The following is a 23,748-nucleotide window of genomic DNA, read 5'->3' on the forward strand; positions in this document are numbered from 1 at the left end:
TATAATTCATATAAATTGGCCACCAATTTGCCAAAACGTAAAAAGTTATGAATTGCCATGAGATTGTGGCCCTGTTGAGACCTGCTATTAAGATGTGGTTTGGTCGATCGGATCACAAGTGGACGACGCTAAGGTGTAAATGGGGTCTAAAATGTTTTTAGCTTGTCAACTTTCGACCAGTTTCCTAGGTAGTCGAAAACGCATTTGACCGGATTGCTTTCGTAGAGTAAACGCTGATGTGGTGGAATGTGTTCGAACAGCCACAAAAGACTGCTCTTAGCCTACTGACCTAACGCATAAACAGTATGGGAAGCGTGCTATCCAGACAGGATTTAAGCTTTGTCAGCTAAAGATCCAAGTTTGATTTGAAGACAAAAAACATACCAAGCACAATGTTCTCTCACCATTCCTGATTTCTGACACATTCACAGCGTTCGGCGACTGTCAGAGCAGAAACGAAAGCTGCTGATCTCTGTATTTTTTCCATCGACTCCGGTCGTGTTCATATATAAATTGCGTGAGCTTATTTTGTCCATTAGTTCGAAATATCTGAAAAACATTTACCTGTCCATAGCCCCTCCCCTCAAAGAAATCAGGACAGAAGTGGTTGAAAGTGGACAAAAATGACAGATTAAAATACCAGGTGAAAACGGTTTTGTGTCTCCCTTGTCTACTTGTGATCCGGTCGACCCAATCGCATTTCAATAACAGGTGTAAACAGGACCTGTGTTGGTCATGACATCATTTTCATGCACCTAAATAGATCTTCTTGGTGGCAAGGAAGGGGAAAATGTGACTGTCATTTTAATCATTGCCAAAAGTTATACTCATTTCTATGGGTGATAAACTTTTGTGGGAGAAGTGGGAAAAATACTTGCACCTTATTTCATCTGAAAATCAATCAAAACAACTACAAACCAACAACTCAGTTGTTCTGCAACTAAATGTCACACAAACGCAACTGGCCCTTTAAGTATCCCAGAGTGCTTTGTGCTTGCTAAATGTAAACAAACCAGGGCTGCTGGTGAAACTGAACTGAAGGAATTTGTTAAAGCTGCTGCAACTCCGTATTCAACATAACATCTACTAATCACAGAAGCGGCAGCATACTCCTTAACTGTCTCCCCCCCCCCAAGACCGCAGTTATACTTATTCAAAATAATCCGCACATAGGAACATGTTGCAGTTTTGCTAGTATATGCTATATTACCTATAAAAGCGACATTATGCTATCCCTGCGTGCTTTTTGGTCTTATTTTATTTAGCATTTAAGTATAAAGTAAAGTAAAAAAAAAAGATAGATAGATATAAAGACTGGAATAAACGTATGGTTTGGGGGGAAAATATAGCCTAATGTTTTGTAATATTTATAATGACAACACGGAAGAGAAAGAATTTATCATTACCTCAATCAGAATCTGCCGATGGTGAACCTCCCAAGAGACTCAGTCTGACACGTCAGTCTGACACGAACACCGCGGGTCATCATCATCATCTCAGCCCTTATTTCTCAATGAAAGACCCCGTCAGACTGAGTGACAGCTTCTTCCATCAGTCCTGCGTTGATCTGGCGAAGGCCTTTCTCGGTAAGGTAAGCTGAGGGAAGGGTGAAGGGTCCGATCTCAGAAATCACCTCCTATGAAAAGGTTACTGCTGAACTTTCAAGAAATCACGTTCCTAAAGTGTCAGGCATTGTTGTTATTGTTAACTAAAACTATTACAAAATATTTGTCTCTAATTTTCTCTAATATTATTAGTTGCCTTTTTTTATATATATATTCTTGTTAATTATATCAGCACTATAGGTATATCACTGGAATGCAGATGGAACACAAATGGCATTAAAGTCCTGCTTTAAATGTTTAACGTAATATTAGTTAGGCTCTATTACATTCAAATGGTCAGAAATGGCATCATCATATTCATATCTTATTTCTATCATAGAGTATGAAGGAAAGTGTTAAGAGTGTAATCCTGAGCTGTCTCCTGTCAAAAGACAGAAACATTTACCCCAAGCCTGTAAACAATTATTCACAGAAACTGTGATGAAATCATGGAGTGACACCCAGAAATGAGCAACATCCCAAGCACATACTCATTCCTTGGCAAGAGTCAGTGTTCAGAAGCCCAATTCTGACTTGATGGAAGACACATTTTCTGTAATGCAACAAAATTGTGTTGGAACTAATACATGAATGCTTATAAATTCTGTTAAAATCGGCATGAAACAAGTTGTGAAAGTTTTTTTCTTCCCTATTGTGACATCAGAGTGAAACAGCTTCTCGAACAAGAACAAAATGTAGGGCGGGATTTAATTTTGTCCATTGGCTGGTTGTGGTTTGCTATTGGTCGATCTTATGTGAGTGACAGGTTGTCAGTAAACACATCATCAGAGAAGAGATGCCACTACAAGAGGGAGGGGGGAGTTATTTTGTTTTAAGGATTATTGAGGGCACATGAATTAAAAAAATTGTGATGTGCACGGATAAATCATTTAAAATAAACACTGCAATATTCCAATAAAATAAGATTTGTCCATTTTTACAATATATATATATACAGTGAGGAAAATAAGTATTTGAACACCCTGCTATTTTGCAAGTTCTCCCACTTAGAAATCATGGAGGGGTCTGAAATTGTCATCGTAGGTGCATGTCCACTGTGAGAGACATAATCTAAAAAAAAAAAAAATCCAGAAATCACAATGTATGATTTTTTAACTATTTATTTGTATGATACAGCTGCAAATAAGTATTTGAACACCTGAGAAAATCAATGTTAATATTTGGTACAGTAGCCTTTGTTTGCAATTACAGATGTCAAACGTTTCCTGTAGTTTTTCACCAGGTTTGCACACACTGCAGGAGGGATTTTGGCCCACTCCTCCACACAGATCTTCTCTAGATCAGTCAGGTTTCTGGGCTGTCGCTGAGAAACACGGCGTTTGAGCTCCCTCCAAAGATTCTCTATTGGGTTTAGGTCTGGAGACTGGCTAGGCCACGCCAGAACCTTGATATGCTTCTTACAGAGCCACTCCTTGGTTATCCTGGCTGTGTGCTTCGGGTCATTGTTATGTTGGAAGACCCAGCCTCGACCCATCTTCAGTGCTCTAACTGAGGGAAGGAGGTTGTTCCCCAAAATCTCGCAATACATGGCCCCGGTCATCCTCTCCTTAATACAGTGCAGTGGCCCTGTCCCATGTGCAGAAAAACACCCCCAAAGCATGATGCTACCACCCCCATGCTTCACAGTAGGGATGGTGTTCTTGGGATGGTACTCCTCATTCTTCTTCCTCCAAACACATTTAGTGGAATTATGACCAAAAAGTTCTATTTTGGTCTCATCTGACCACATGACTTTCTCCCATGACTCCTCTGGATCATCCAAATGGTCATTGGCAAACTTAAGACGGGCCTTGACATGTGCTGGTATAAGCAGGGGAACCTTCCGTGCCATGCATGATTTCAAACCATGACGTCTTAGTGTATTACCAACAGTAACCTTGGAAACGGTGGTCCCAGCTCTTTTCAGGTCATTGACCAGCTCCTCCCGTGTAGTTCTGGGCTGATTTCTCACCTTTCTTAGGATCATTGAGACCCCACGAGGTGAGATCTTGCATGGAGCCCCAGTCTGAGGGAGATTGACAGTCATGTTTAGCTTCTTCCATTTTCTAATGATTGCTCCAACAGCAATTTCCCCGTAGCCCTTTCCAGCCTTGTGGAGGTGTACAATTTAGTCTCTAGTGTCTTTGGACAGCTCTTTGGTCTTGGCCATGTTAGTAGTTGGATTCTTACTGATTGTATGGGGTGGACAGGTGTCTTTATGCAGCTAACGACCTCAAACAGGTGCATCTAATTTAGGATAATAAATGGAGTGGAGGTGGACATTTTAAAGGCAGACTAAAGCCTGGTTCACACGGCAGGATAATTAGGCCGATTTTAGCCCCGATTCACTCCTTCCGACAATCTCAAGGATGCTCCGATTATCGTAAAATAATCTGATCAGATATTCCTGCCGTGTGTGGTGTGTTAAGGCTGATCTCGTCTGCTCGGAAGGACGTCGGGACCGCTCCGATCTCAAATCGGGGATATCCAACATGTTGGATTTATTTGGCCCGATTTCTTCTCGTGTGTGGTGTCTCCCGAGCAAACAGCCTGTGGACTGTGGAGTGTAGCCAATCAGAAAGCGAGGTGACGAGGCGGCGAGGAAACACCGGGAAATATAATCAAAACAGCCGGCGGCATCACGGACCAGAAAGTCCGGTGGACGTCAGAGATCATCGCCTTTTCTTTTGATAACGTTTTTTTTCCGGTTAAAAACAAACTACAAACTATTGCCACTGCATCCTCTTCGTCCGCCATGATTGTTTACTCTGAAGTCACGTTTGATCTCGAGGTATTTTGCGCGATTTCCCGTCTGACCTGAGAATGCTCGGGAGTCAAATCGGTTCGTGTGTGATGTGTTGAGTTTGCCGTGTGGCTGCGCACCACACACTGTACGACCAAAACTGTTAGACCCGTGATTTTTTGATCCCCGTGTGTGGGGTCTCTCAGGTTTGGAAAATCGTCCGACAATTTTAAAATCGTCCCGTGTGAACCAGGCTTAACAGGTCTTTGAGGGTCAGAATTCTAGCTGATAGACAGGTGTTCAAATACTTATTTGCAGCTGTATCATACAAATAAATAGTTAAAAAATCATATATTGTGACTTCTGGATTTTTTTTTTTTAGATTATGTCTCTCACAGTGGACATGCACCTACGATGACAATTTCAGACCCCTCCATGATTTCCAAGTGGGAGAACCTGCAAAATAGCAGGGTGTTCAAATACTTATTTTCCTCACTGTATATATATATATCATATTAATTTAGATATAAAGTTGAGAATCACTTTGGCTTCTAGTTTTTTAATGACTCCCTGTCTTGACTGCAGACAGCATATCAATTGTGCTACACTGTGAACACTTGAAATACAGCTTAACCTCATGGAACCATTTGAATGACAGAGTTATATGCAGAATGCAGAGCACAGAATAGACTCGACCGGACACAGAGAGGCCCAATTTGCATTTTAATGAGGTTTAAAGTGGAAAGAAGGCTGCTGAAACCATCGAGGCTACTCTAATAAAATTAGCCACATCGTTGCATGACAGTGCCGAGTTTCAGGTTGATTTAACCAGCACAAAGTATGCCCTTGTTTGTTTTCAGTTTACCAGTGTGTAAATAAGGGGGTGTAATGAGAAGCATGAAAAGCCATTATCATGTTGAAGGGTATCCGGTCTGACCCATAATAGGTTGCTCGGTGTGACCAAGCACTCGTCCAGCGTGACAGCCTGCAGCCAGATTGGAGAAGGTGACACTTGTGGCTTTCACACTCTGTCGCGCTCACTGCATAAACATCGTTCACAGCTGTCTTGTATTTGCTCTACCTCCCTGCGTGACTGGCTGTAGCATCTTTTAGCACATTTTAAGCAACCTTTCAAATGATAAGTGAACCAAGTGAACCCACTTTGATTGAACACAGACTTTAGAGTGTCACACAGTGTGTTAGTGCTTTGATGGTTAGTTTTCTAGTTTAAAACACAAATCTCAAGTTCTTAAAAAATGCAGACTTTGTATTCATGTATGGTTTTGAAAAACTTTACATAAAGTTTACATGACTCTAAAAATATAATGTAATATATTGTTCTTACACCTTTAAACATTTTACGCATTAAAAAAAAGTTTTTCAAATTAAAAGTAAAAAATAAATATATCAGTATTATTAGGTTTTTGGGGAGTCACAACCTATGACATTTTACAACCTGAACCAACCTTGCTTTGTCATAAAAAATGTCAAACAGAAAAGTTATATTTTAGTTATATTTTAAATAAATGCTGTTTTTTCCCTCAACTTTCTGAATCCTGGGAAAAAAAGATCAGTTTGACAAAAATATTTAGCAGCACAACATTGCTAATAATCAAAAATGTTTTAAATCATCATATTAGAATGATTTCTGAAGGATCGTGTGACACTGAAGACTGGAGTAATGATGCTGAAAATTCAGTTTTGATATATTACAATAGAAAACAGTTTTTATTTTTATTGCAATAATATTTCACAAAATTATGGTTTTAATGTATTTTTGCAGCCTTGGTGAGCAGAAGAGACTTCTTTTTAAAAACATTCAAAAAATCTTACTGACCCCAAACTTATGAACATGTATTTTTTTGTGTATGTTTTATAAACTATCAAGAACAATCATAGACCCAGTCGTTTAGAAAAACAATAGTCCACCTTTACTCAAAAAGCAACAAGATTTTACATATCATTAGCCAGCACCAACTGTTACCATGTGATGCTAGTCTCAGTCGTTATAATTTATTGGCACATTTGCACCACCTGCTGGATATAAGATGACTGTACAGATGGTGTTTTTGCAGGTTATCTGGTTTCTGTGTTTATTAGGTGTTGGTGAGGAAGCTAACTGATGGCACTGAGCTCAGAGCAAGGGTTGTGGAAACCGAAGCATATTTGGGTGGGGAGGACAAGGCGTCCCACTCAGCGGGGGGAAAACGCACAGAGAGGAACACTGCAATGTTCATGAAGCCTGGAACCATCTATGTCTATCCCATCTACGGCATCTACCTCTGCATGAACATCTCCAGCCAAGGTGAGGCTCAAAAATCCACTCTAATTGACCACACGCACATAGGAAAAAGGTTTTACAGGAGATGGAGCCGGAAGGCTGTAACCACAGATCCCGCATCGCTAGTTAAGCAAGAAACAAGTGTTTTGTTTTGCTGCCGTTTTGCTTCTCTCCAACTGTTTCTCATTATAGGTCGAGTTGGCACATTACATAAACCTAGAGAAAGGTTGGAGCATACACACGCACAAAGACACAAGCCAACAGGAAGGAGACAGTGAGGAGCCTTGCTAACTACTCTACTATGTGTGTGTGCAGGGGAGGGGGCGGCCGTGCTTTTGCGCTCGCTGGAGCCTTTGAGCGGTCATGACGTCATGAGGGGCCTGCGAGCAGCCAAACGCAAAGTTGGAGCCAAAACCCTTAAGGACAAAGAGCTCTGCAATGGCCCGTCCAAGTTGTGCCAAGCGCTAGATGTACAGCGCTGCTTCGACCGCAGGGATCTGGCCACTGATACCGAGGTGTGGCTTGAGAAAGACCCAGAGCGAGAGACTGTTCCCGCTGGAGAGGTGGTGTCGGCCCATCGGATCGGAGTTGAGTCTCATGGGGAATGGGCAACCAAACCGCTTCGCTTCTACCTGAGAGGACACCCATGTGTGAGCGTCCTGAACAGAGACGCAGAGCGTCAGATGCATTCACAATCCTCCACTGATTCGCAAAAGACAGTCTCCTGAAGGTCTTCATGTTGTTCTTTCTCTTTAAAGAGATTGTCATCATTTACTCACTCGCATGTTGTTCTAAACGTGTATGTTTTTTTGGAGAACAGAAAAGGAGAAGTTTAGTAGAATGTCCAAGCTGCTCTTTTTCATATAATAAAATAAATGGTGACCAGGGATCGTTTAACGCAAAAAACGACGAAAAGTATCATAAAGTGGTTGTGCTTTATATTCTCTATATAATGTAAGTATATTCTAAATGCTGGTCTCTATAGTCTTCTAAAGCCACATAATAATGTGTGAGCAAAAGGCTGAAGTTTACGTCTTTATTCACCAATAATTTTCTTAACTGCCCTCACAAAGCCATCTGAGAATATAGCACACAAATCTATTATGGTTATCATTTCCTCTTTTCTGGAGCTTGAAAGCTTCACTTTTAGTGTATTGAGAACAAAAAAAGAGCAGCAAAAATCACAAGCTTCTACAGAAGAAAATCATACAGGTTTGGAAAGACATGAGGGCGAGTAAATAATGAGAATTGTCATTTTTGAGTGAACTATTCCTTGGAGTTTGATATCTGAACAGGTCTGGTTTTTGTAACATCATGTTTCTTATTTAATAAATAGTCTTGTTATTCCTGGTGCTCATTGATTTTACAGATGTTTGGAAAACCATTTGCACCTCATAGCAATTACAATCCCCTTTTTTTCTCTTTCTCTTCCCGATCTCGGTTTCTCCGCACTGGAGTCTTCAGGGCATGCAGTCTTATAGTCTGGAATTACCATCATGGCATGTGTTTTTGGTCTTGTTTGCTTGAGGAGATGATATATCACATCAGGGAACGATATCAAAATAGGAGATGCTTGGGTGGAATACTTAAACAATCCATTTAATGGCTGCCCGAGGATGAACTGTACATCACGACCCCTGAATCATTTATTAAAATCAACCACTTATGAGGTAAAATCATGACAACATAAAAATCTTTGGTCAACACAGTTATTTACAGTAGATTATGCGAGGCATAAGCCTCTTCTGAAACTGAGCAGGTCATTATTTTGTTGCAGCAGAACACATTTTGCTCCTGAATTAGGTTATTTAAGCCACTGATGATGAGCAAACACGTCACGCCGTCCTCAGTCTCACGGCGAGCTGACTGATCCGTTTACTCTGGTGGAGACTGGAACAGAGAGATGATGGGGTCCTCATGGTTGGTTATGACTAAAACACTGCGAAACTTGTCGAATAAAGTTTTCAGCTGCGAGCGACGCATGTTCTCATTGTACATGATCTCTTCCAGGTGATGATGGCCTCTGAAGGAATGCAGAAGCCTAAAGAAAGACAACACGAGCTACATTAATATGCATCCAAATAATCGATTTAAAATAAGACTGATTGGACTTCATGTAAACACCTAAATCGATGCGATTGAGCTCAATCCGAGGTAAATCTTGATCGGTTTGGAAAAGGTGTTGTAGACCATAAATAATCCAATAAACAGGACAAATATAAGCACGTAAACGCCTGAATCTGACTATTTTCTCAATTGGATTAAAAAATACCAAGTGCACATGTGCAGTGCCGTGACACACATTTACATTTTACGTCTTATAAATGTGCATATCTTTATTTATGTCTCGCAACTTATGAACTGGGCTGCGTTTCCAAAAAGTTCTGCAATCTACATAGGCTCACGATGCATTTGGGAAATGCAGCCCTAGTCAGAGGATGAGAGTCAGACTAAATATTTGTTTTAAAAAAACACACATGTGCAAGCATTCATATTAGATGTGTCATCAAGGCAAAATCTACATTTATGCTGTCGGTACTGTAGCTCAGATGACATTATCGGTCCATTCTGTCTGATTCTGATCACTGCACGTGCTGAAATTTAGTTTGGAATACATGTAATGCACACGTAAACAAATATGTGAATCGAATTGCAGTGTTTAGGGTTCAATATAAACAACTTTCAGAATCAGAAATTGGAATGGATTCATTCTGAAAGATGAAAATGAGTGCAAACTTATGAAAACGTACCTACTGTTCAGAACAAAGTCACGTTTGAGATAAAAACACAAGCTCTAAAAAAAACAGTGTCACCTGGCAAACAAGCGCAGATCCTCTGGGTTCTGTGCCGCTGGGACACGGAGTATGGCCTGCCGCTCATGTTCGGTCAGGCTGGCCAGAAGCGTTTCCGTCATTCTTTTATTGAGAGGAGAGTCTCCTCCGGTCTGCAGCTCAGCGCTGGAGTTTTCCATACTGGGACTCGTCAGGGTCATGTCATCGCTACTTGCTGCAGAGAAAAAATGAGAGAAACTACTGAGACTTTATTGGATTATTTATTTTGTCTCTTCTCTCATGTGAGTGTCTGTGGTGTTGTGGTTAACTGGGTTACATACTGGGAGAGCCGAAGCTCAGGGCACTGGGAGTGCTCAGACTTCGGCCTGTAACGCGTGTGACTATGGGTGGCTCCTCCTCCCGCAGACCAGGCTCCTCCTCAGTGGGCGGGACCATTAGATAAACATACGTATGGATCTGAAACAGCAGCCGGTGCTGGAGCATCCATACCACCATCTGGATGAGCTGGGCCTGCTCAGATACACATAATGGTAACAATAATTACTTCATCTACAAGCCTTAAAGGGGTACTTCCCTGCTGGCAAAAAGAGCTTTCAATCAAATTTGGCTGTCTATACAGTAAAAAAGGTGAAAAAAATGTAATAACTGCAACTCCCATAATGCACTGGGCATGTTTCCGTCGAAGGCCACTCCCACTAGTCTGTTATAGATATGCTTGACCAGAGTCAAATACCTCCTTGCTTTAGTAGGAAATACTTAGCAAACTTTTAATCCCAATGGTGTCGACTTGTATTGTTTCCTTTGCAAGAATTCAAAGATTAAACGTTCAGCGAGAGTGAAGTACTTTCGGTTTCCAGTGAAGGATCCAGCGCATTGTAGGCAGTGGCTAAAGGCTACAAAGAATCGTAAATACGGAGAGTACGCTGTGTGTTCAGAGTGTTCAATGGACTGTAATTATTTAATAGCAGATTGTTCAGCTGACGAAACATCTTTCCAAAAGACTTTCAGTAGACAAAAACTCTAAAAAACAGTTTAGAAAGTGGCGAGTTTTGAAAGTTACATGTGATCTAGGGCCTTTATAAAGCACACGCCATTGGAAAGACTATGTTTTTCCCTCACAGCCTCATTTTCATCCAATGTGGAGCCTACCCTGACTAAAGTCTAAACTTCTGAAAGAAAAACATAGTAGGTCTAAACGTCTGAAAGAAACAGAGAAGGTTTTCTAGGGCTCATCAACCAACGTATATAATTAATTATAACATAATTATTTTTTGACATAATTATTCATAATTTTTTTTACAGAAATTTTAATTTTAAAGAATAACATTTTAGTTATTTTATATATCAGAAATGTCAGAAAATTCCACATTCAAATATGTTCTAATCTCCACAATGCTCCTGTACTACTCTCCATTGACAAGGAATGACTTCCTGCTTGTTGTTTGTCTGAGATGGTCAAATTGTGGCTTACGACACTAACCTCATGCACAGGGGCATCCAATGGATTCCTGAACTCCGACAGAGATACAGGAAGTGAGAACTTGGCTAACATGGAAGGCAGGTCATGACCTGGAAATTGGAGGGCGAACTCATCAGCCAGAGGAGAGTAGCTGGGGGGAGGAAGACACAAAAATCACGATTAATGTCTGCAGAGAGGTATTTTGAAGGAATTAGAAGAACTTTAATTTAATTAAAGTTAGATTTTTTACAGTGTGTGCATCAACACTGACAATGCAAAAGAGCTTCGATTGGTTTTCTAGAAAGCACATACTCACATGCAGATGTTTGCATGGGGAGAGAGCATATACACGTTGTTCTCACAGAGAGGGTAGATAATGATGGCTTTACCCCAGTACACCAAATGCGCAGCTATCTGGAAGACCTGTGGGAGGCAGTGTAAGTGTCTGATCTAAATACAGTTGGTAAATGAATTTGCCATTTTATTTTAATTTCAGAAATATTGTGTGCGTACGAGCAAGCAGGCTTATAAACAAAATGCAGCGCAAGAGGGAAGTGTAGGAAAGAAGTTAAATGTATTTTACAGAAGTAATTTGAGACAAATCTAACTAATCAATGTCTAGACTAATTACATATATATATATATATATATAAAGTCACAGTTCACTTTCAGGTCAAAACGGACCCGAACGCAAAAGGTGTAACAATTTAGTTGAAATGGTTATATCCTACATTTATATCCTACATTTACTCCTACATTTTGTATTTAAAAAATAAATTATGTGTATTTTGACAGTCGTAACACAATTTTTCGTAAATTTTCGTACTAAAAACTATTAATTTAAAAAAACAAACAAATGATGTACCTCTTGCGGGTCAAAACAGACCCGAATGCATTAGGAGGGTTAAATTATTTTAAATAAGCCAAAACAACTACAAATCAAGAGATTTCTTACTTTAATTCAACCTTTCAAAAACTATTTTACTTTTCTGCGAAGAAACAGGATTCCCATATTACTAGAAAACTGTGTATCCTATAGGTAAAAGTGTGATTTCTGGACCTGGATTACAGGTCATGTAAATTAATAAATCGTAAAACAATTTTTATAATGAATATGCATTTTTCTAGTTATGCAAAGCGCTAAAATATTTTATTGAGCAGAATTTGTAATAATAATAATAATTACATTTTATTTTATCCTTAACCAGTAATCCATTAACTATGAGTCTCAGGCTTTTAAATAATGATGTGGACAATAAATATTACAGTCAAAAAGGTTAAAAACCACTGTTTTATATATAGTCTATCCAGAACATAATGCCATTACAACAGAGTTATTTTCTGTCCACTAGGTGGCAGTATAAGACTAACTATAACAAAAACAAATGCTATTACGTGGAAAGTAACTCTTCATTTTATTTTTGCCAGGACTAAAACTAGAGCTTGTCTTTGTCAAACCAAAGAGAAGATGAAAACATGAAAAAAGGACATGGCTGATAGAAGTGTCATATAGTCACTGACCTGCAGGAGAGCCAGGTCAGCGTCTTGAGCCAGCTGCTGCAAGTTCTTGACGGCTGAGCAGGTCTTGATGAGGCGCACTAGAGCAGGAGAGCAGTCCAGAGGGAGCTGAGCCAGCAAGGCCTTCTCACTGTCCAGCAGCAGCAGTGCGTGATACGGCCTACAGGGGCACACCACCACAACAATACTTGCAGTTCAAACTAAACTCTGGCCAAATAGCAAGTGCACTTGATCATGCAAGCAAAAAAAGGCAGGGGAGACTAAGTCTATTGTCAGATTAGCATATTACCATACTATTGCTGAAGTAAATAGTATACATACTGTGCACAAAGAATAGATGGATGAATTGAATTACTATATTTGCCAAAAATAGCACTTTATAACAAAGCACACTGAGGAATACTATATCCCATTACTCAGTGTAAACACCCCTTTTGCTTGCATGAAACAAGAAAGAAAAAGTTTTAGAAAAAGCAAATTAGCTGTTTTTATTTTCAAGAAAATATCAGCAACTTGCTGAATCAAATGCAACATGATGATGAGGGCATGTGACTTTAAAATGTTGCAAAACATGTTGGATATATGCTGTAACTCACCGAATGGCCTTTAGGCTGCGCTCAAGAGCCTCTGGTGGGATGTGTTTCCCTCCTACACGGTGGATTTTGTGTGGAAGGCAGAAACTGACCTCAAGCCAGTTATTGATGTGAAGCCGAACAACTCCGGTTGTGCAGAGACTGAAAACAATACACAGTCTATAAGGTTACATTACAGAAATTACAAGAGTGTTTCTTTCAGTTAAGAATAGAGACACAAGTCAAATATGTTTGTCGGTCCACTTAATTTTGCAAAGCGGAAGCTATATTCCGTGAAATATGCGAGACTTCTGATTCATTAGACGCTATAGGGAAATAACTAAAGGAACAACAAACAAAGAGCAGTAAATGGTGTGTTTACAAACCAGCGTGTTTGTGATTAAAATATGACAATAAATACCACTTTGCAATATCAAGCAGCAAAACGGACTGAAACTGGAAGCCTTGCACATTTAAGTTACAAATGGACGCATCCACTCTTACATTACAAATAAGGTGGATACAACTGTATGCAACATTTATTCATATATGAAAATTATATATTTCATGCATAAGAATTTAAGTTAAAGCATCATTAACAGTGTTGAAACACAACATGCTGCATGATTTAGCCCAGCAGGACATGTTCCTTTTGAACAATTATTGCCCTAAACATCCATTTTCCTACTCCTAACCATAACCTAATACCCCTAAAATCAAAGGGACATTTGCTGATAAGAATGTTATCAACCCAATGATAGGAATGGGTAAATGACGGTTAACGTAACACTACTCACCTGTCATAGGCCTCCTTTAGGTCTCTAGCTAATTTACACTTGGGAAGGATCTGGCGAAACGGCGACTGTGGGGTGCCGTCTGCTATAATGACAGGTAAATGTCATGGTGAAAATCATGTAACACCTTCAGTGATTATATTAGCAGGACAAACGCTGCACATCTCAAGGGAACGGGATGTCTCACTCTCAGTCATGGTGGTGACCTCGTCCTGCACTGCTAGCATGAGCTTGGCCTCTCTGGTGAGGTACTGGCATCTGCGCTCCTCGTGCTGCAGGGCTATGGCAATGCGACGAGACAGGTTATGCATACAGTTGATGACTGACGCATCTGCATTGGCCTGTAGAAGGTGGAAACACAGATGACAGCGAGACAAACAGTTATTATTTATTTAATGAGTGGGTCAATGACATGAAACTCATTGTTTGTGCTTGTCTATGAATTTATTCCAAATTGCATTAAAAATGCATTTATTCATACGTACAATGACTTCAATAGTAATAAACCTTTTCTATGAGGAGCAGTGTTGAGGGTAACGTACTACAAATAATGCAAGTTACGTAATCACATTACTTTTTTCAAGTAACTAGTAAAGTAACACATTGCTTTCAAAATTAAACTTTTAAAGTTACTATTTCAAACAACACAAGTTACTTTGTTTTCCCATGTATTGACTGACACCTCTCCTGTCCCCACGTTGAGACAAATCAGGAGTAAGTGCAGAGGCGTTGTGTGCGCCGTGTGTGAACATGATGCTTATTGTAGTTCGACTAAATGTGAGCATTACTCATTTATGCACAAAAACAGATTCAGTACTCCTCATAATGAACAAAAAGAGTAAAATGCGAACTCAGAATATTACGCAAACCCGCAATAATTAAATTTGGTAAATAACACAAATATACTTTATGTATTTAATCTCACTTTATTGGCCAATGTCTTTTCTGCTGACATTCGACGATCCAATTCAACAGCAAAAATGACTTTAGATAAACATCACATACGTGTTTCTTTCTCTCTCTCTCTCTTTTTTTTCTTTTTTTTTTTTTTACTGCTAAAGTAAAAGTGCTAAACTTTCTTCTCCTGCGTCCTATTCTTCTGTGATCCAGAATGGCAGCACAGCTGAAGGGTTTGTTTGAGCTGCGCCGTCTACTTTACAGGGAAGAATTAGCATTTCCTTCAGCCTGAGGCTTATTCATTTCCACTTTTGGTGTTAAAGGGGCTTTACATTTGCCAAAAATAGAACTTTTGTTTTGGTTATTTAAAAAAATAATAATAATAATCAAACAAGCAGAGAAAAGTAATGCTAAAATAATGTAACATATTACTTTCCATAAAAAGTCATTCACACTTTAAAAAGAAATTCACTTTAAAAAGTAACACAATATTGTAATGAATTACTTTTAAAAGTAACTTTCCCCCACACTGGTGATGATTTTCTATTTTTTGGGGACAAATAAAAAAAATGTCAAACTATGCAAAAAAAAAAAAAAAAAATGCCTCATTAAAAAGACGACATTTTTAAAAAAGACAAATTTGGCATAATTGTATATTTTAATAAAACTGTTTCCTTAATACCCATCAAAATCATGCATTCCAACATTTTTGAGTCATTAACTTTAAACTTAAATAAAAATTCTCAAAACTTTATGAAACAAATATTAATATAAATAGTACATACATATATATATATATATATATATATATATATATATATATATATATATATATATATATATATATATATATATATATATATATATATATATATATATATATATATATCTGTCTTGATTGGCCTTTTGTTAATTTTTTCCTTTTCCTTTTTCCTTTTCCTTTTTACTGTTCACAAGGAACAAAATAAATATATATTTTTTCTCCCCTAATATTTGCAAAGTGCATGTGCAGTGAGTGTACTGCAGGTACACGATTATAGATGACAAGAAACCTTTATTAAACCTCTTAAAGTTAAAATCTGAAGTGTATATAATCTAATTATAATTTAAAACGTTCCAGTTAAATCTAAATGTACACATTATTCCACAAATTACTATTTAGTCCACAAAAATACAGTACATGAATACACACCTTTTGTGTGATTAACATGTTTTTCATTTCTACATTTTGATATTTTTAAGGGGGCATAAAGAATAACTCAACCAAAAATACAACCCTTTAACAACCTAATATTTTACAGAATATTTTCTTGTTTCAAATGTGCCCATATGGCAAATTTGCAGACTAATGGTGGGCAGTGTGACAGAGGGAGGGTCCCGAGTAAAGGGAGTGGGCATTGCTGGAGAACTGATAGGAGGGTGAGTGTGTGTTTGCTGCAGCTGGAGCTTTGACTCAGGGCTCTGCCATGTTAAGTCATGGTGGCACCAGGGTGGGTCTGATCATGTGTGGTCTGATTGTGAGGAGAACTGAGTCCCGCCTCCCTGTTAGGCTGTCTGATAGACAGCACACTGGAGGCTTATCAAAATCCACACCCTTTCTGAGAAACTCTTGACCTCACATATCCTCACAAACAGCTGGTTCACTATGCAGGGGCTCCAAAAAGTATTCTGTATTAAAAATGAATACTTTCTGTTGTTGTTGCAATGCATATTAAACAATGATCAATCAAAATTATGATTTTTTCCCTCTTAGTTCACATAGATGTCCAGTCCTTTATCAAGCATACACTCAGACTGACACTGACATTTTGAATCTTAATTTAGAACAAAACACTAATGCCATGATAGTCACATATTTTAAGTGTACCTTTATATCTTTGGGGGCCAACATATCAAACAGTGGTTTTAAGATATTAAGTAATTAAATCGTAAAAATGTCAAATTAAAATAAATAATTCTAAAATAAAAACAAAATCAAATTAAAATAGTTTAGTTTGTTTACCTGCATGTCATTAAACCATTAACCGTAACTTATTAACTGAAAATCGCAGGGGTTACTTCAAGTGAATATACTAGGTGAATATACTAGGTGAATATACTAGGTGAATATACTAGGTGAATATACTAGGTGAATATACTAGGTGAATATACTAGGTGAATATACTAGGTGAATATACTAGGTGAATATACTAGGTGAATATACTAGGTGAAAGAGGATAAGCTGACGAAAAAGTTGGGGAATCCCTGCATTCTATGTAAATATGAAATTATGTGAATTTGTATTCACATTATGTGTTTGATGTGTTCATGTGTTTGAAAGACACTAGCCTTCCAGAGATATAGTAATGCATGGTTAAACGAGTGATAATTCAAATAATAATTAATGTTCGTCAGGAGCTGAATAGATAGGCAGTGTGGCAATGTTAAGAAAACACTTCTTTATATATATATATATATATATATATATATATATATATATATATATAAAGATTATATCAGTTTTCATTAAGAGTTTATTTAAATATGATGTTTTCTTACCCTTAAAGCAAAAACCACACTGAACAGGATCATGGTGGGCAGCTCTCTTTTGGGGGAGGGGTCGGTTTTGGAGCCCTGGGGAAAGGAATATCATTAATAAGTAGAATTAGATTAAGCTAATTTTATTATTAAACATGTCTTTCAAAAAGTAGACACATGACGATATTTTTAGAGCAATGATAAATAATGTTTGTTTTATTTTAAAGTTACATATATTACAGTAAATTAATTGAATTGAATGTTGCATTAAGTGTATTGCAGTTCAAGTTCTAAAAAAGTACAATATTGACTTATTTATAAGTTGTGACAATTATATTTCTATATTTGAGAAATAAATGTGATGTGTGCATGTAGATTATACTTTCATTGTGCAGGTTAGTATAACAGAGTTTTGTGTTGATAACATACAGATAAAGTTATAATGTTATAATCAGAATCAATTCTAAATTTATCTGCAGCTTGAGTTTATTTTTTATGAATCTTTGCTGTAAAGCAAGTTAAATTCTCATTCAACAAATGCAAAGAATTTCTTGGCATAGTGGTCTCCTAACATATTTCCTCTCTAACAGAAGGTGGAGCTGTTCGCCTGTGATCATGGTAGTGTGTTGTGCCTTTGCAATATTATCAGCAGCTCATCATTCATGCAGCAGCTTCCTGACGGCTCAGACATTTGAGCCATTTATGGGAGGAATAAATGGCCAAATTTCACAGTTCAAAATCCTTTCCTAACCTAACGCAGTACAGACTATCGTTTAAAATTCTGGGGTCAGAAAGACTTTTAAGAAATGAATACTTTTATTCATCAAGGACGCATCAAAAGTGACAGTAAAGACATTTATAATGTTATAAAAGATTTCCATTTCAAATAAATGCTGTTCTTTCAATTGATCGGATTTTGGTTTCCACCAACTATTAAGTTAATTAAACTAATAACAGTTTTCAACATTGATAATAAGAAATGTTTCTTGAGCAGCAAATCATCATATTAGAATGATTTCTGAAGGATCATGTGACACTGAAGACTGGGGTAATGATGCTGTAAATTCAGCTTTAACATCACAGGAATAAATAACATTTTAAAATATATTAAAACAGAAATAGTTATATTAAATTGCAATAAAATTTCACAAGATATTTGGTATGTCTCACCTGAATACTATGCGGAAGCTGCAGTAAAGTTGGGTGTCCGACGAAGCGCACATTGTCTATTTTTAGTTCAAACTTCTTGCCGCACATGTCAGACTTGGTAGCCAAGATGGTGGCGAGAATAATATCAGAAAACCTTTGAAGGTAAACGAATAAAAAGAGGAATAAAGAAAAGAGACATCACAGAAGGAGTAAAACTAAAATCAGTGGGTGCAATTACGGCAGAGGGTCTGATAGGATTTCAAGTGCTAATCTACTCAACACTGAGAATTATACACTCTCTAAACATATTTCTAGGGGATTCACAAGGGATGGGTGTTTGGGCAAATGATTTGGTGAAGCCTCTGGACTTTTTCCCCTGATCTAAACCTTTAAAATGCACTTATAAGTGAGTGATTGTCTCCCTCTGGCAGAGTGATGAATCTGCTAGTTTATATTGCTCACTGTATATATCCTCATCCCTCATATCCTCATCCCTCATTGCTCACCCACTCAGACAAGGTCCTTTAGAGTGAGACAGACCCCAAGAAGGCCCATGGCACAAAAGTCAGTGGTCTGATTCAAACATTTAATTATGTGAGGGGAAAAGAAAGAAAGAAAGGAAAACAGGGCTTGAAATGTGTTGAGTTCATGAGCATTGCATTAATGCAGGACCATCACCTGTACCACATTTGATTGAATAGCATTTCTTGATTGCAAACGTATCTCAGGTGATTCCCTCAGTACTGTATTTCAATTAATTTCAATGAATGTAAGAGCAAAATCATAATCGTACCATTGCAACTTATTCAAATCCATGACCTGATTTAAGCTGATACTGACATAAATTACAGAAGCTATCACAATTACTCAAAATTTCACAGATTGCATTTGCCATTTAAATGCATATATATATATAAGTGTGACCAAAACAGAACATATATGTCAGACAAATTATCAGGAAGAAAAAATTAACAAAGATGTGGTGCTCTGGAAAAAGGAGAGGTGGTTTAGAGAATGGTGGTTTAATCTTACCCTGCTACCAACTGTTCATCAGTTAATGGAGTTTGTTCTCTGAAATGGGAATAGGGCCATAAAGAAGAAGGAAAAAAAAGGAAAAAAAGAAAGAAAAAAATGCAGCAGACAAGTTGGCAGGATGCATGACATAGGGGTGACAAAAACAAACCAAATTTTAAGATTGAAGATTGATCATCCAGGACATTTAAGTTTGTTTTCTTTTTACATATTTAATTCTGGTTACAATGTTTAAGGGGCTATATGTACGAATTGTCATGTATTAATCGCTTTTATTTATTGCCAATGTATGCCCATTAAAGAAATCTTCCCCGACTTCCTAGGTTATCTCTGAAAGCCTGTAGACTGATTTTTATGCGATGGACTCGGGGCGTTTCTAACGGAAAAATCAAAAGGATGTGACGATCCCGAGAGACTCTCTTCAGTTCTATGACACATGAAACAAACGTGTCAGGATAATGCCAAAAGAGCCATTCTGCACTGTAATGTTTCATGCAAAGAAAATGGATTAATTCAAACTATTGTCTCAGCCAGATCTATATAGTCTATGGTCTCAAATATACTTATCAAACTATCATAACAGTATAATTTTATTTTCTTCATCTGTTGACATGATGCCGGTGAATTGCAGAGCTCGTGCAAACTGCTGCTTTCTCACCGCTGTCATTTTTGTACAGCACATATTTACATATTCATCTAACCGTCGCTCTCAGCAGCGTGGACAGCGTCAGGATATCTATGAAAAGGTATTTCCAACTTCTTTGTATTTCAGAGCCTTGAATCACGTTCAGTCTCTTGTACGTTAGGTGTGCACTGTGCACGAAAAGTTGCTGGCTGCAGTTCACTTAACGGCCACCGGTGTCGCTAATAACGAGGGTTTCTGAATTCTACATTTAGCCCTTTGAAAGTGTGATTGTTTGTTAATTATTTGTTTGTCTTTTCATTTAACGTAATAAATTAACTTTATCATTTAGATGTCCTTTGTGATAATATGTTAACAGAAAGGACACCTGATGTTGTAAGGCATTTTTTGTTCATTATAATGGCTTATAAAAGGGTTATAATTTAGCCTATAATAATAATATTAGTAGTAATAATAATAATAATAATAATAATAATACAAATGTAGCCTACTATACACTGCTGTTCAAAAGTTCGGTAAGATTTTTAATGTTTTTAAAATAAGTATTTTCTGCTCACCAAGGCTGCATTTATTTTATTTAAAAAACAAAAACAGTAATATTGTGAAATATGATACAATTTAAAAGAACTGTTTTCTGTTTGAATATATTTAAAAATGTAATGTATTCCTATGATGGCAAAGCTGAATTTTCAGCATCATTACTCCAGTCTTGATCCTTCAGAAATAAGTCTAATATGCTGATTTGCTGCTCAAGAAACCTTTATTATAATAAATGTTGAAAACAGTTGTGTATCACTTTTTTCAGGATTCTTTGATGAATAGAAAGTTCAAAAGAACAGCATTTATCTGAAATAGAAAGCTTTTGTAACATCATACACTACCGTTCAGAGGTTTGGGGTCCGTACAATTTTTTTTTTTTTGGAAAAATGAAAAAAATGAATATTCTTATTCAGCAATGATGCATTAAATTGATCAAAAGTGACAGTAAATACATTTATAATGTTACAAAATATTCTATTTAAAAGAAATGCTGTTCTTTTGAACTTTCTATTAATCAAAGAATAAAAAAATGTTTTATTACTCCCAAAGTATGGGAACAGTATGGGAACAGTATGGGATCAAACATAAAACTGTTTGTTTTGTATTTTTAATCAAATAAATGCAGCCTTGGCGAGCAGAAGAGACTTCTTTGAAAATTATGTTTATGCTGCTTAAAACATTTTATAATCACATACCTGAAACTATCACATATAACATGTTAATTTATAGTCAAGTTTAATGACGTTTCTGGATCAGGCCATTCATATATTGTGGTTTATAAGCACACACTAATGTATAATATCCAGATAGCAAGCTAAAATCATCCAACATAGAAACATCCAACAATGGACATCATGAACTCTGGTGACACTGGTGATTTCTTAACATGCCACTAGGGTTTATCCCATGCAGAAAAATGCTGACAACAACAGAATAATTTGGGTCATATGTAGTGTATTAGCAGAAAGCACATTTACATCAACAACATGCACACTTATAAAGCAACTTAAGTCGAAAAGTAATGCTTTGCATAGTACCTTGAGTCACCATCCTGGTCCTCCGTAGAGTCACCTGATGTATTCAACACATATGGACTCCGCTGTTTTGCTTTAATGAAGTAAAAATACACACCTTGAAAAGTTCAATTCTTTGTGTATATTGCATGTGTAAAGTAAAGTGATTGACAGTAGAAATGTGTCAAAATGTATCAATCACAGCAGGTGTGGCAGTGTCAGGTTAAAACTCATCATATGCAGACATAAATGTTACAGTCCCCAGTACAAACGCCAGGATGACACACAGAAGATAAAGCAGGAACACTTACATGCTGCTGATGAAGTGTTTTCAGACACCTTCTGGAACGGGTATCGGAAGAGCAGTTTATTTCCTCTGCTGCCAGAGCTAACTAGGATAACGCTTATGGGACTTGTTTTTTCACCATTTGGCTGCAGGCTGGATTCAGACTGCTTCCACATCAGCTTCGCATCTGAATTTAAATCTGGAGACCACTGCTTGTACATCCTGACGCGTATTATTAAGTAAATACAATCTCAATCGAATTAAGGTTGCAGCTGGACCTGATAACGTGCGATGTAACATTTACAATACAGGTTTGGACAGCTAAAGGGTTGTACCGCATGAGAATTTAACTGAATGAGTGTAAGACATCCGATGCACTTAATGAACTGCATCTCTGATAACCTGAAAAGAGAACTGACATAAACGAAAATGGGAGATAATGGCAGTATAACAAGTTCGGTTAGCCTGCTAGCTAACTAAAAGCACAACACTGACGCAAACCAGTTAATGGTATCATTAGATATAGTACACCAAAATGGCTTGTCCATCAGTCACCAGCTGGCGTCATTGAATATGTGCAACTAATCTGACAGTTTAAAACGGAGAGCTAAATAAATAAACGTCATTCTTTACTGAAACATACAACGTCACCGCCTAGCAGGTCAGTGTTTAGTGTTACACTACGTGCGCCGAAGAAATACAAATGACTGGATGCAATGGTTCCGCATGTATGCCTGCGTAAATAAATAAATAAAACGGTTGAATATTTTTTTTCGATACATTTTTAAATGCCTTTCATGTAGCTATAACCTATATTGTTTTAATGTTTTTACATTTATAGTTATGAAAATCCATCATAAAATATTAATAATTTTTTTAACTAGGCCTATTAGAATCCATATAATTACAAATACTGACATAATACTAAAGTACTTATGCTGTTGTTTGAATTATTTATATCGGTTACTCAAAAAGTAGCCTAAATTTTGCCAATTTTACTATTGTCCACGAAGAGTTGCCCCGATAAAGTTTTTTTCTTCTTCTAAAGTTGACTGAGTCAGGATCCCTACACAGTGTTTTATGCCCTGGATAGTTCACCCTAAAATGTAAATTAAGTCATAACTGGCTCATACTGTTGTTCTACTAATGACGTATGCCCTTTTCTTTCTTTTTTGGACCATAAAAGGACAATAAAAAATAAAAATAAAAAAAAGTCATGGCAGTGAATCGAGCATTTAAGCTTTTAAAATAAGACGCAAAAATATCACAGAATGATCCCATGCGACACATGTCGTATATTCCAAGTGTTCTGGGTGTAGGTACGATAGGGTTTGGTGAAAAATAAACTGAAATTTAATGTATTATTTAACAAAAATCCTGACCTCGGCCGTTGTTCTTCTGTGCACGTTACGCGGCCTAGAATTATGATATTCCAGTGGTCCACCCTGTCCTGCCCAATTTGTCACGGCTGCAAATGTCACAGTAAGGTTCTGTCTTGTTTGGTATGTTTACACGATGGTGATGATGAATGATGTACTAAAAGCTGAAAACTTTTTCCTGTGCGTTTTTCACGTACGGACTACAACATTGTCGAAACCATCCCATTCACACCGATCCGTGAAAATGACTAAAAACGCTGTATAATTCATGCAAGGCCAGCAGGTGGCGATGTCATTTTGTAAAGAAACAGTACATGCCTAGACAACATGTTGGCCTAATATGCATGCGTCTGACATCACCATTTCACAAATTCGCGTTTTTGTAGTTTACACAGAGACCATATAACAATTTAGTTTTACTTTGAAACCCGTTTTCATTTCCAGGCCCCCAAAACACAGTTGTTTTTTAAATGAATGGCCAAAACGCTGAACAGTTTTCCGTTTTTTAGGTCACCTAGCTGTTTCCTAT

The 23,748-nt window shown here is 37.4% G+C and overlaps 2 protein-coding genes and 1 long non-coding RNA gene across 5 annotated transcripts; 2 read left to right on the top strand and 1 right to left on the bottom strand.

Moving 5' to 3' along the window:
- The first annotated feature begins 216 nt into the window (after positions 1-216).
- Positions 217-7,974, top strand: mpg (N-methylpurine DNA glycosylase). Its single transcript, XM_082189650.1, has 3 exons — positions 217-1,591; positions 6,448-6,652; positions 6,944-7,974. Exons 1-3 carry the CDS (start codon positions 1,373-1,375, stop codon positions 7,354-7,356), a joined length of 837 nt encoding a protein of 278 aa, XP_082045776.1. The 5' UTR covers positions 217-1,372; the 3' UTR covers positions 7,357-7,974.
- On the bottom strand, positions 7,431-22,536 carry nprl3 (NPR3-like, GATOR1 complex subunit). 3 transcript variants are annotated; one of them, XM_082189412.1, is made up of 14 exons: positions 21,866-22,536; positions 21,579-21,648; positions 19,359-19,397; positions 18,348-18,480; positions 17,199-17,273; positions 13,951-14,104; positions 13,767-13,845; positions 12,994-13,131; positions 12,401-12,557; positions 11,196-11,302; positions 10,901-11,030; positions 9,741-9,930; positions 9,442-9,634; positions 7,431-8,669 (listed from the first exon to the last, which is right to left on the bottom strand). In XM_082189412.1, the coding sequence occupies exons 1-14, from the start codon at positions 22,059-22,061 to the stop codon at positions 8,504-8,506; spliced, it is 1,827 nt and encodes a 608-aa protein (XP_082045538.1). In that variant the 5' UTR covers positions 22,062-22,536; the 3' UTR covers positions 7,431-8,503. The 3 variants fall into 3 exon arrangements, with proteins under 3 accessions (XP_082045538.1, XP_082045537.1, XP_082045539.1); XM_082189411.1 differs by having other exon boundaries at positions 13,767-13,848; XM_082189413.1 differs by lacking the exon at positions 19,359-19,397 and having other exon boundaries at positions 13,767-13,848.
- LOC309514004 lies at positions 18,438-21,578 on the top strand. The gene is made up of 2 exons (XR_014211582.1): positions 18,438-20,184; positions 20,415-21,578. It is a non-coding gene; the product is annotated as an uncharacterized lncRNA (long non-coding RNA).
- Positions 22,537-23,748: the final 1,212 nt, after the last annotated feature.

The sequence above is a fragment of the Leuciscus leuciscus genome, assembly GCF_965113295.1.
Source record: "Leuciscus leuciscus genome assembly, chromosome: 1".
Classification (NCBI taxonomy): Eukaryota; Metazoa; Chordata; class Actinopteri; order Cypriniformes; family Leuciscidae; genus Leuciscus; species Leuciscus leuciscus.

Bases quoted from the DNA above. Each gene is read 5' to 3' on its own strand.
- mpg (XM_082189650.1), top strand. From the start codon at position 1,373: ATGACAACACGGAAGAGAAAGAATTTATCATTACCTCAATCAGAATCT. The intron at 1,592-6,447 runs GTAAGCTGAGGG...TGTGTTTATTAG, and splicing joins CGAAGGCCTTTCTCGGTAAG to GTGTTGGTGAGGAAGCTAAC. The intron at 6,653-6,943 runs GTGAGGCTCAAA...GTGTGTGTGCAG, and splicing joins CATGAACATCTCCAGCCAAG to GGGAGGGGGCGGCCGTGCTT.
- nprl3 (XM_082189411.1), bottom strand. From the start codon at position 22,061: ATGTACAAGCAGTGGTCTCCAGATTTAAATTCAGATGCGAAGCTGATG. The intron at 11,031-11,195 runs GTGAGTATGTGC...TCCTCCCCCCAG, and splicing joins CCCCATGCAAACATCTGCAT to CTACTCTCCTCTGGCTGATG. The intron at 9,635-9,740 runs GTATGTAACCCA...TTTTCTCTGCAG, and splicing joins CCTGAGCTTCGGCTCTCCCA to CAAGTAGCGATGACATGACC.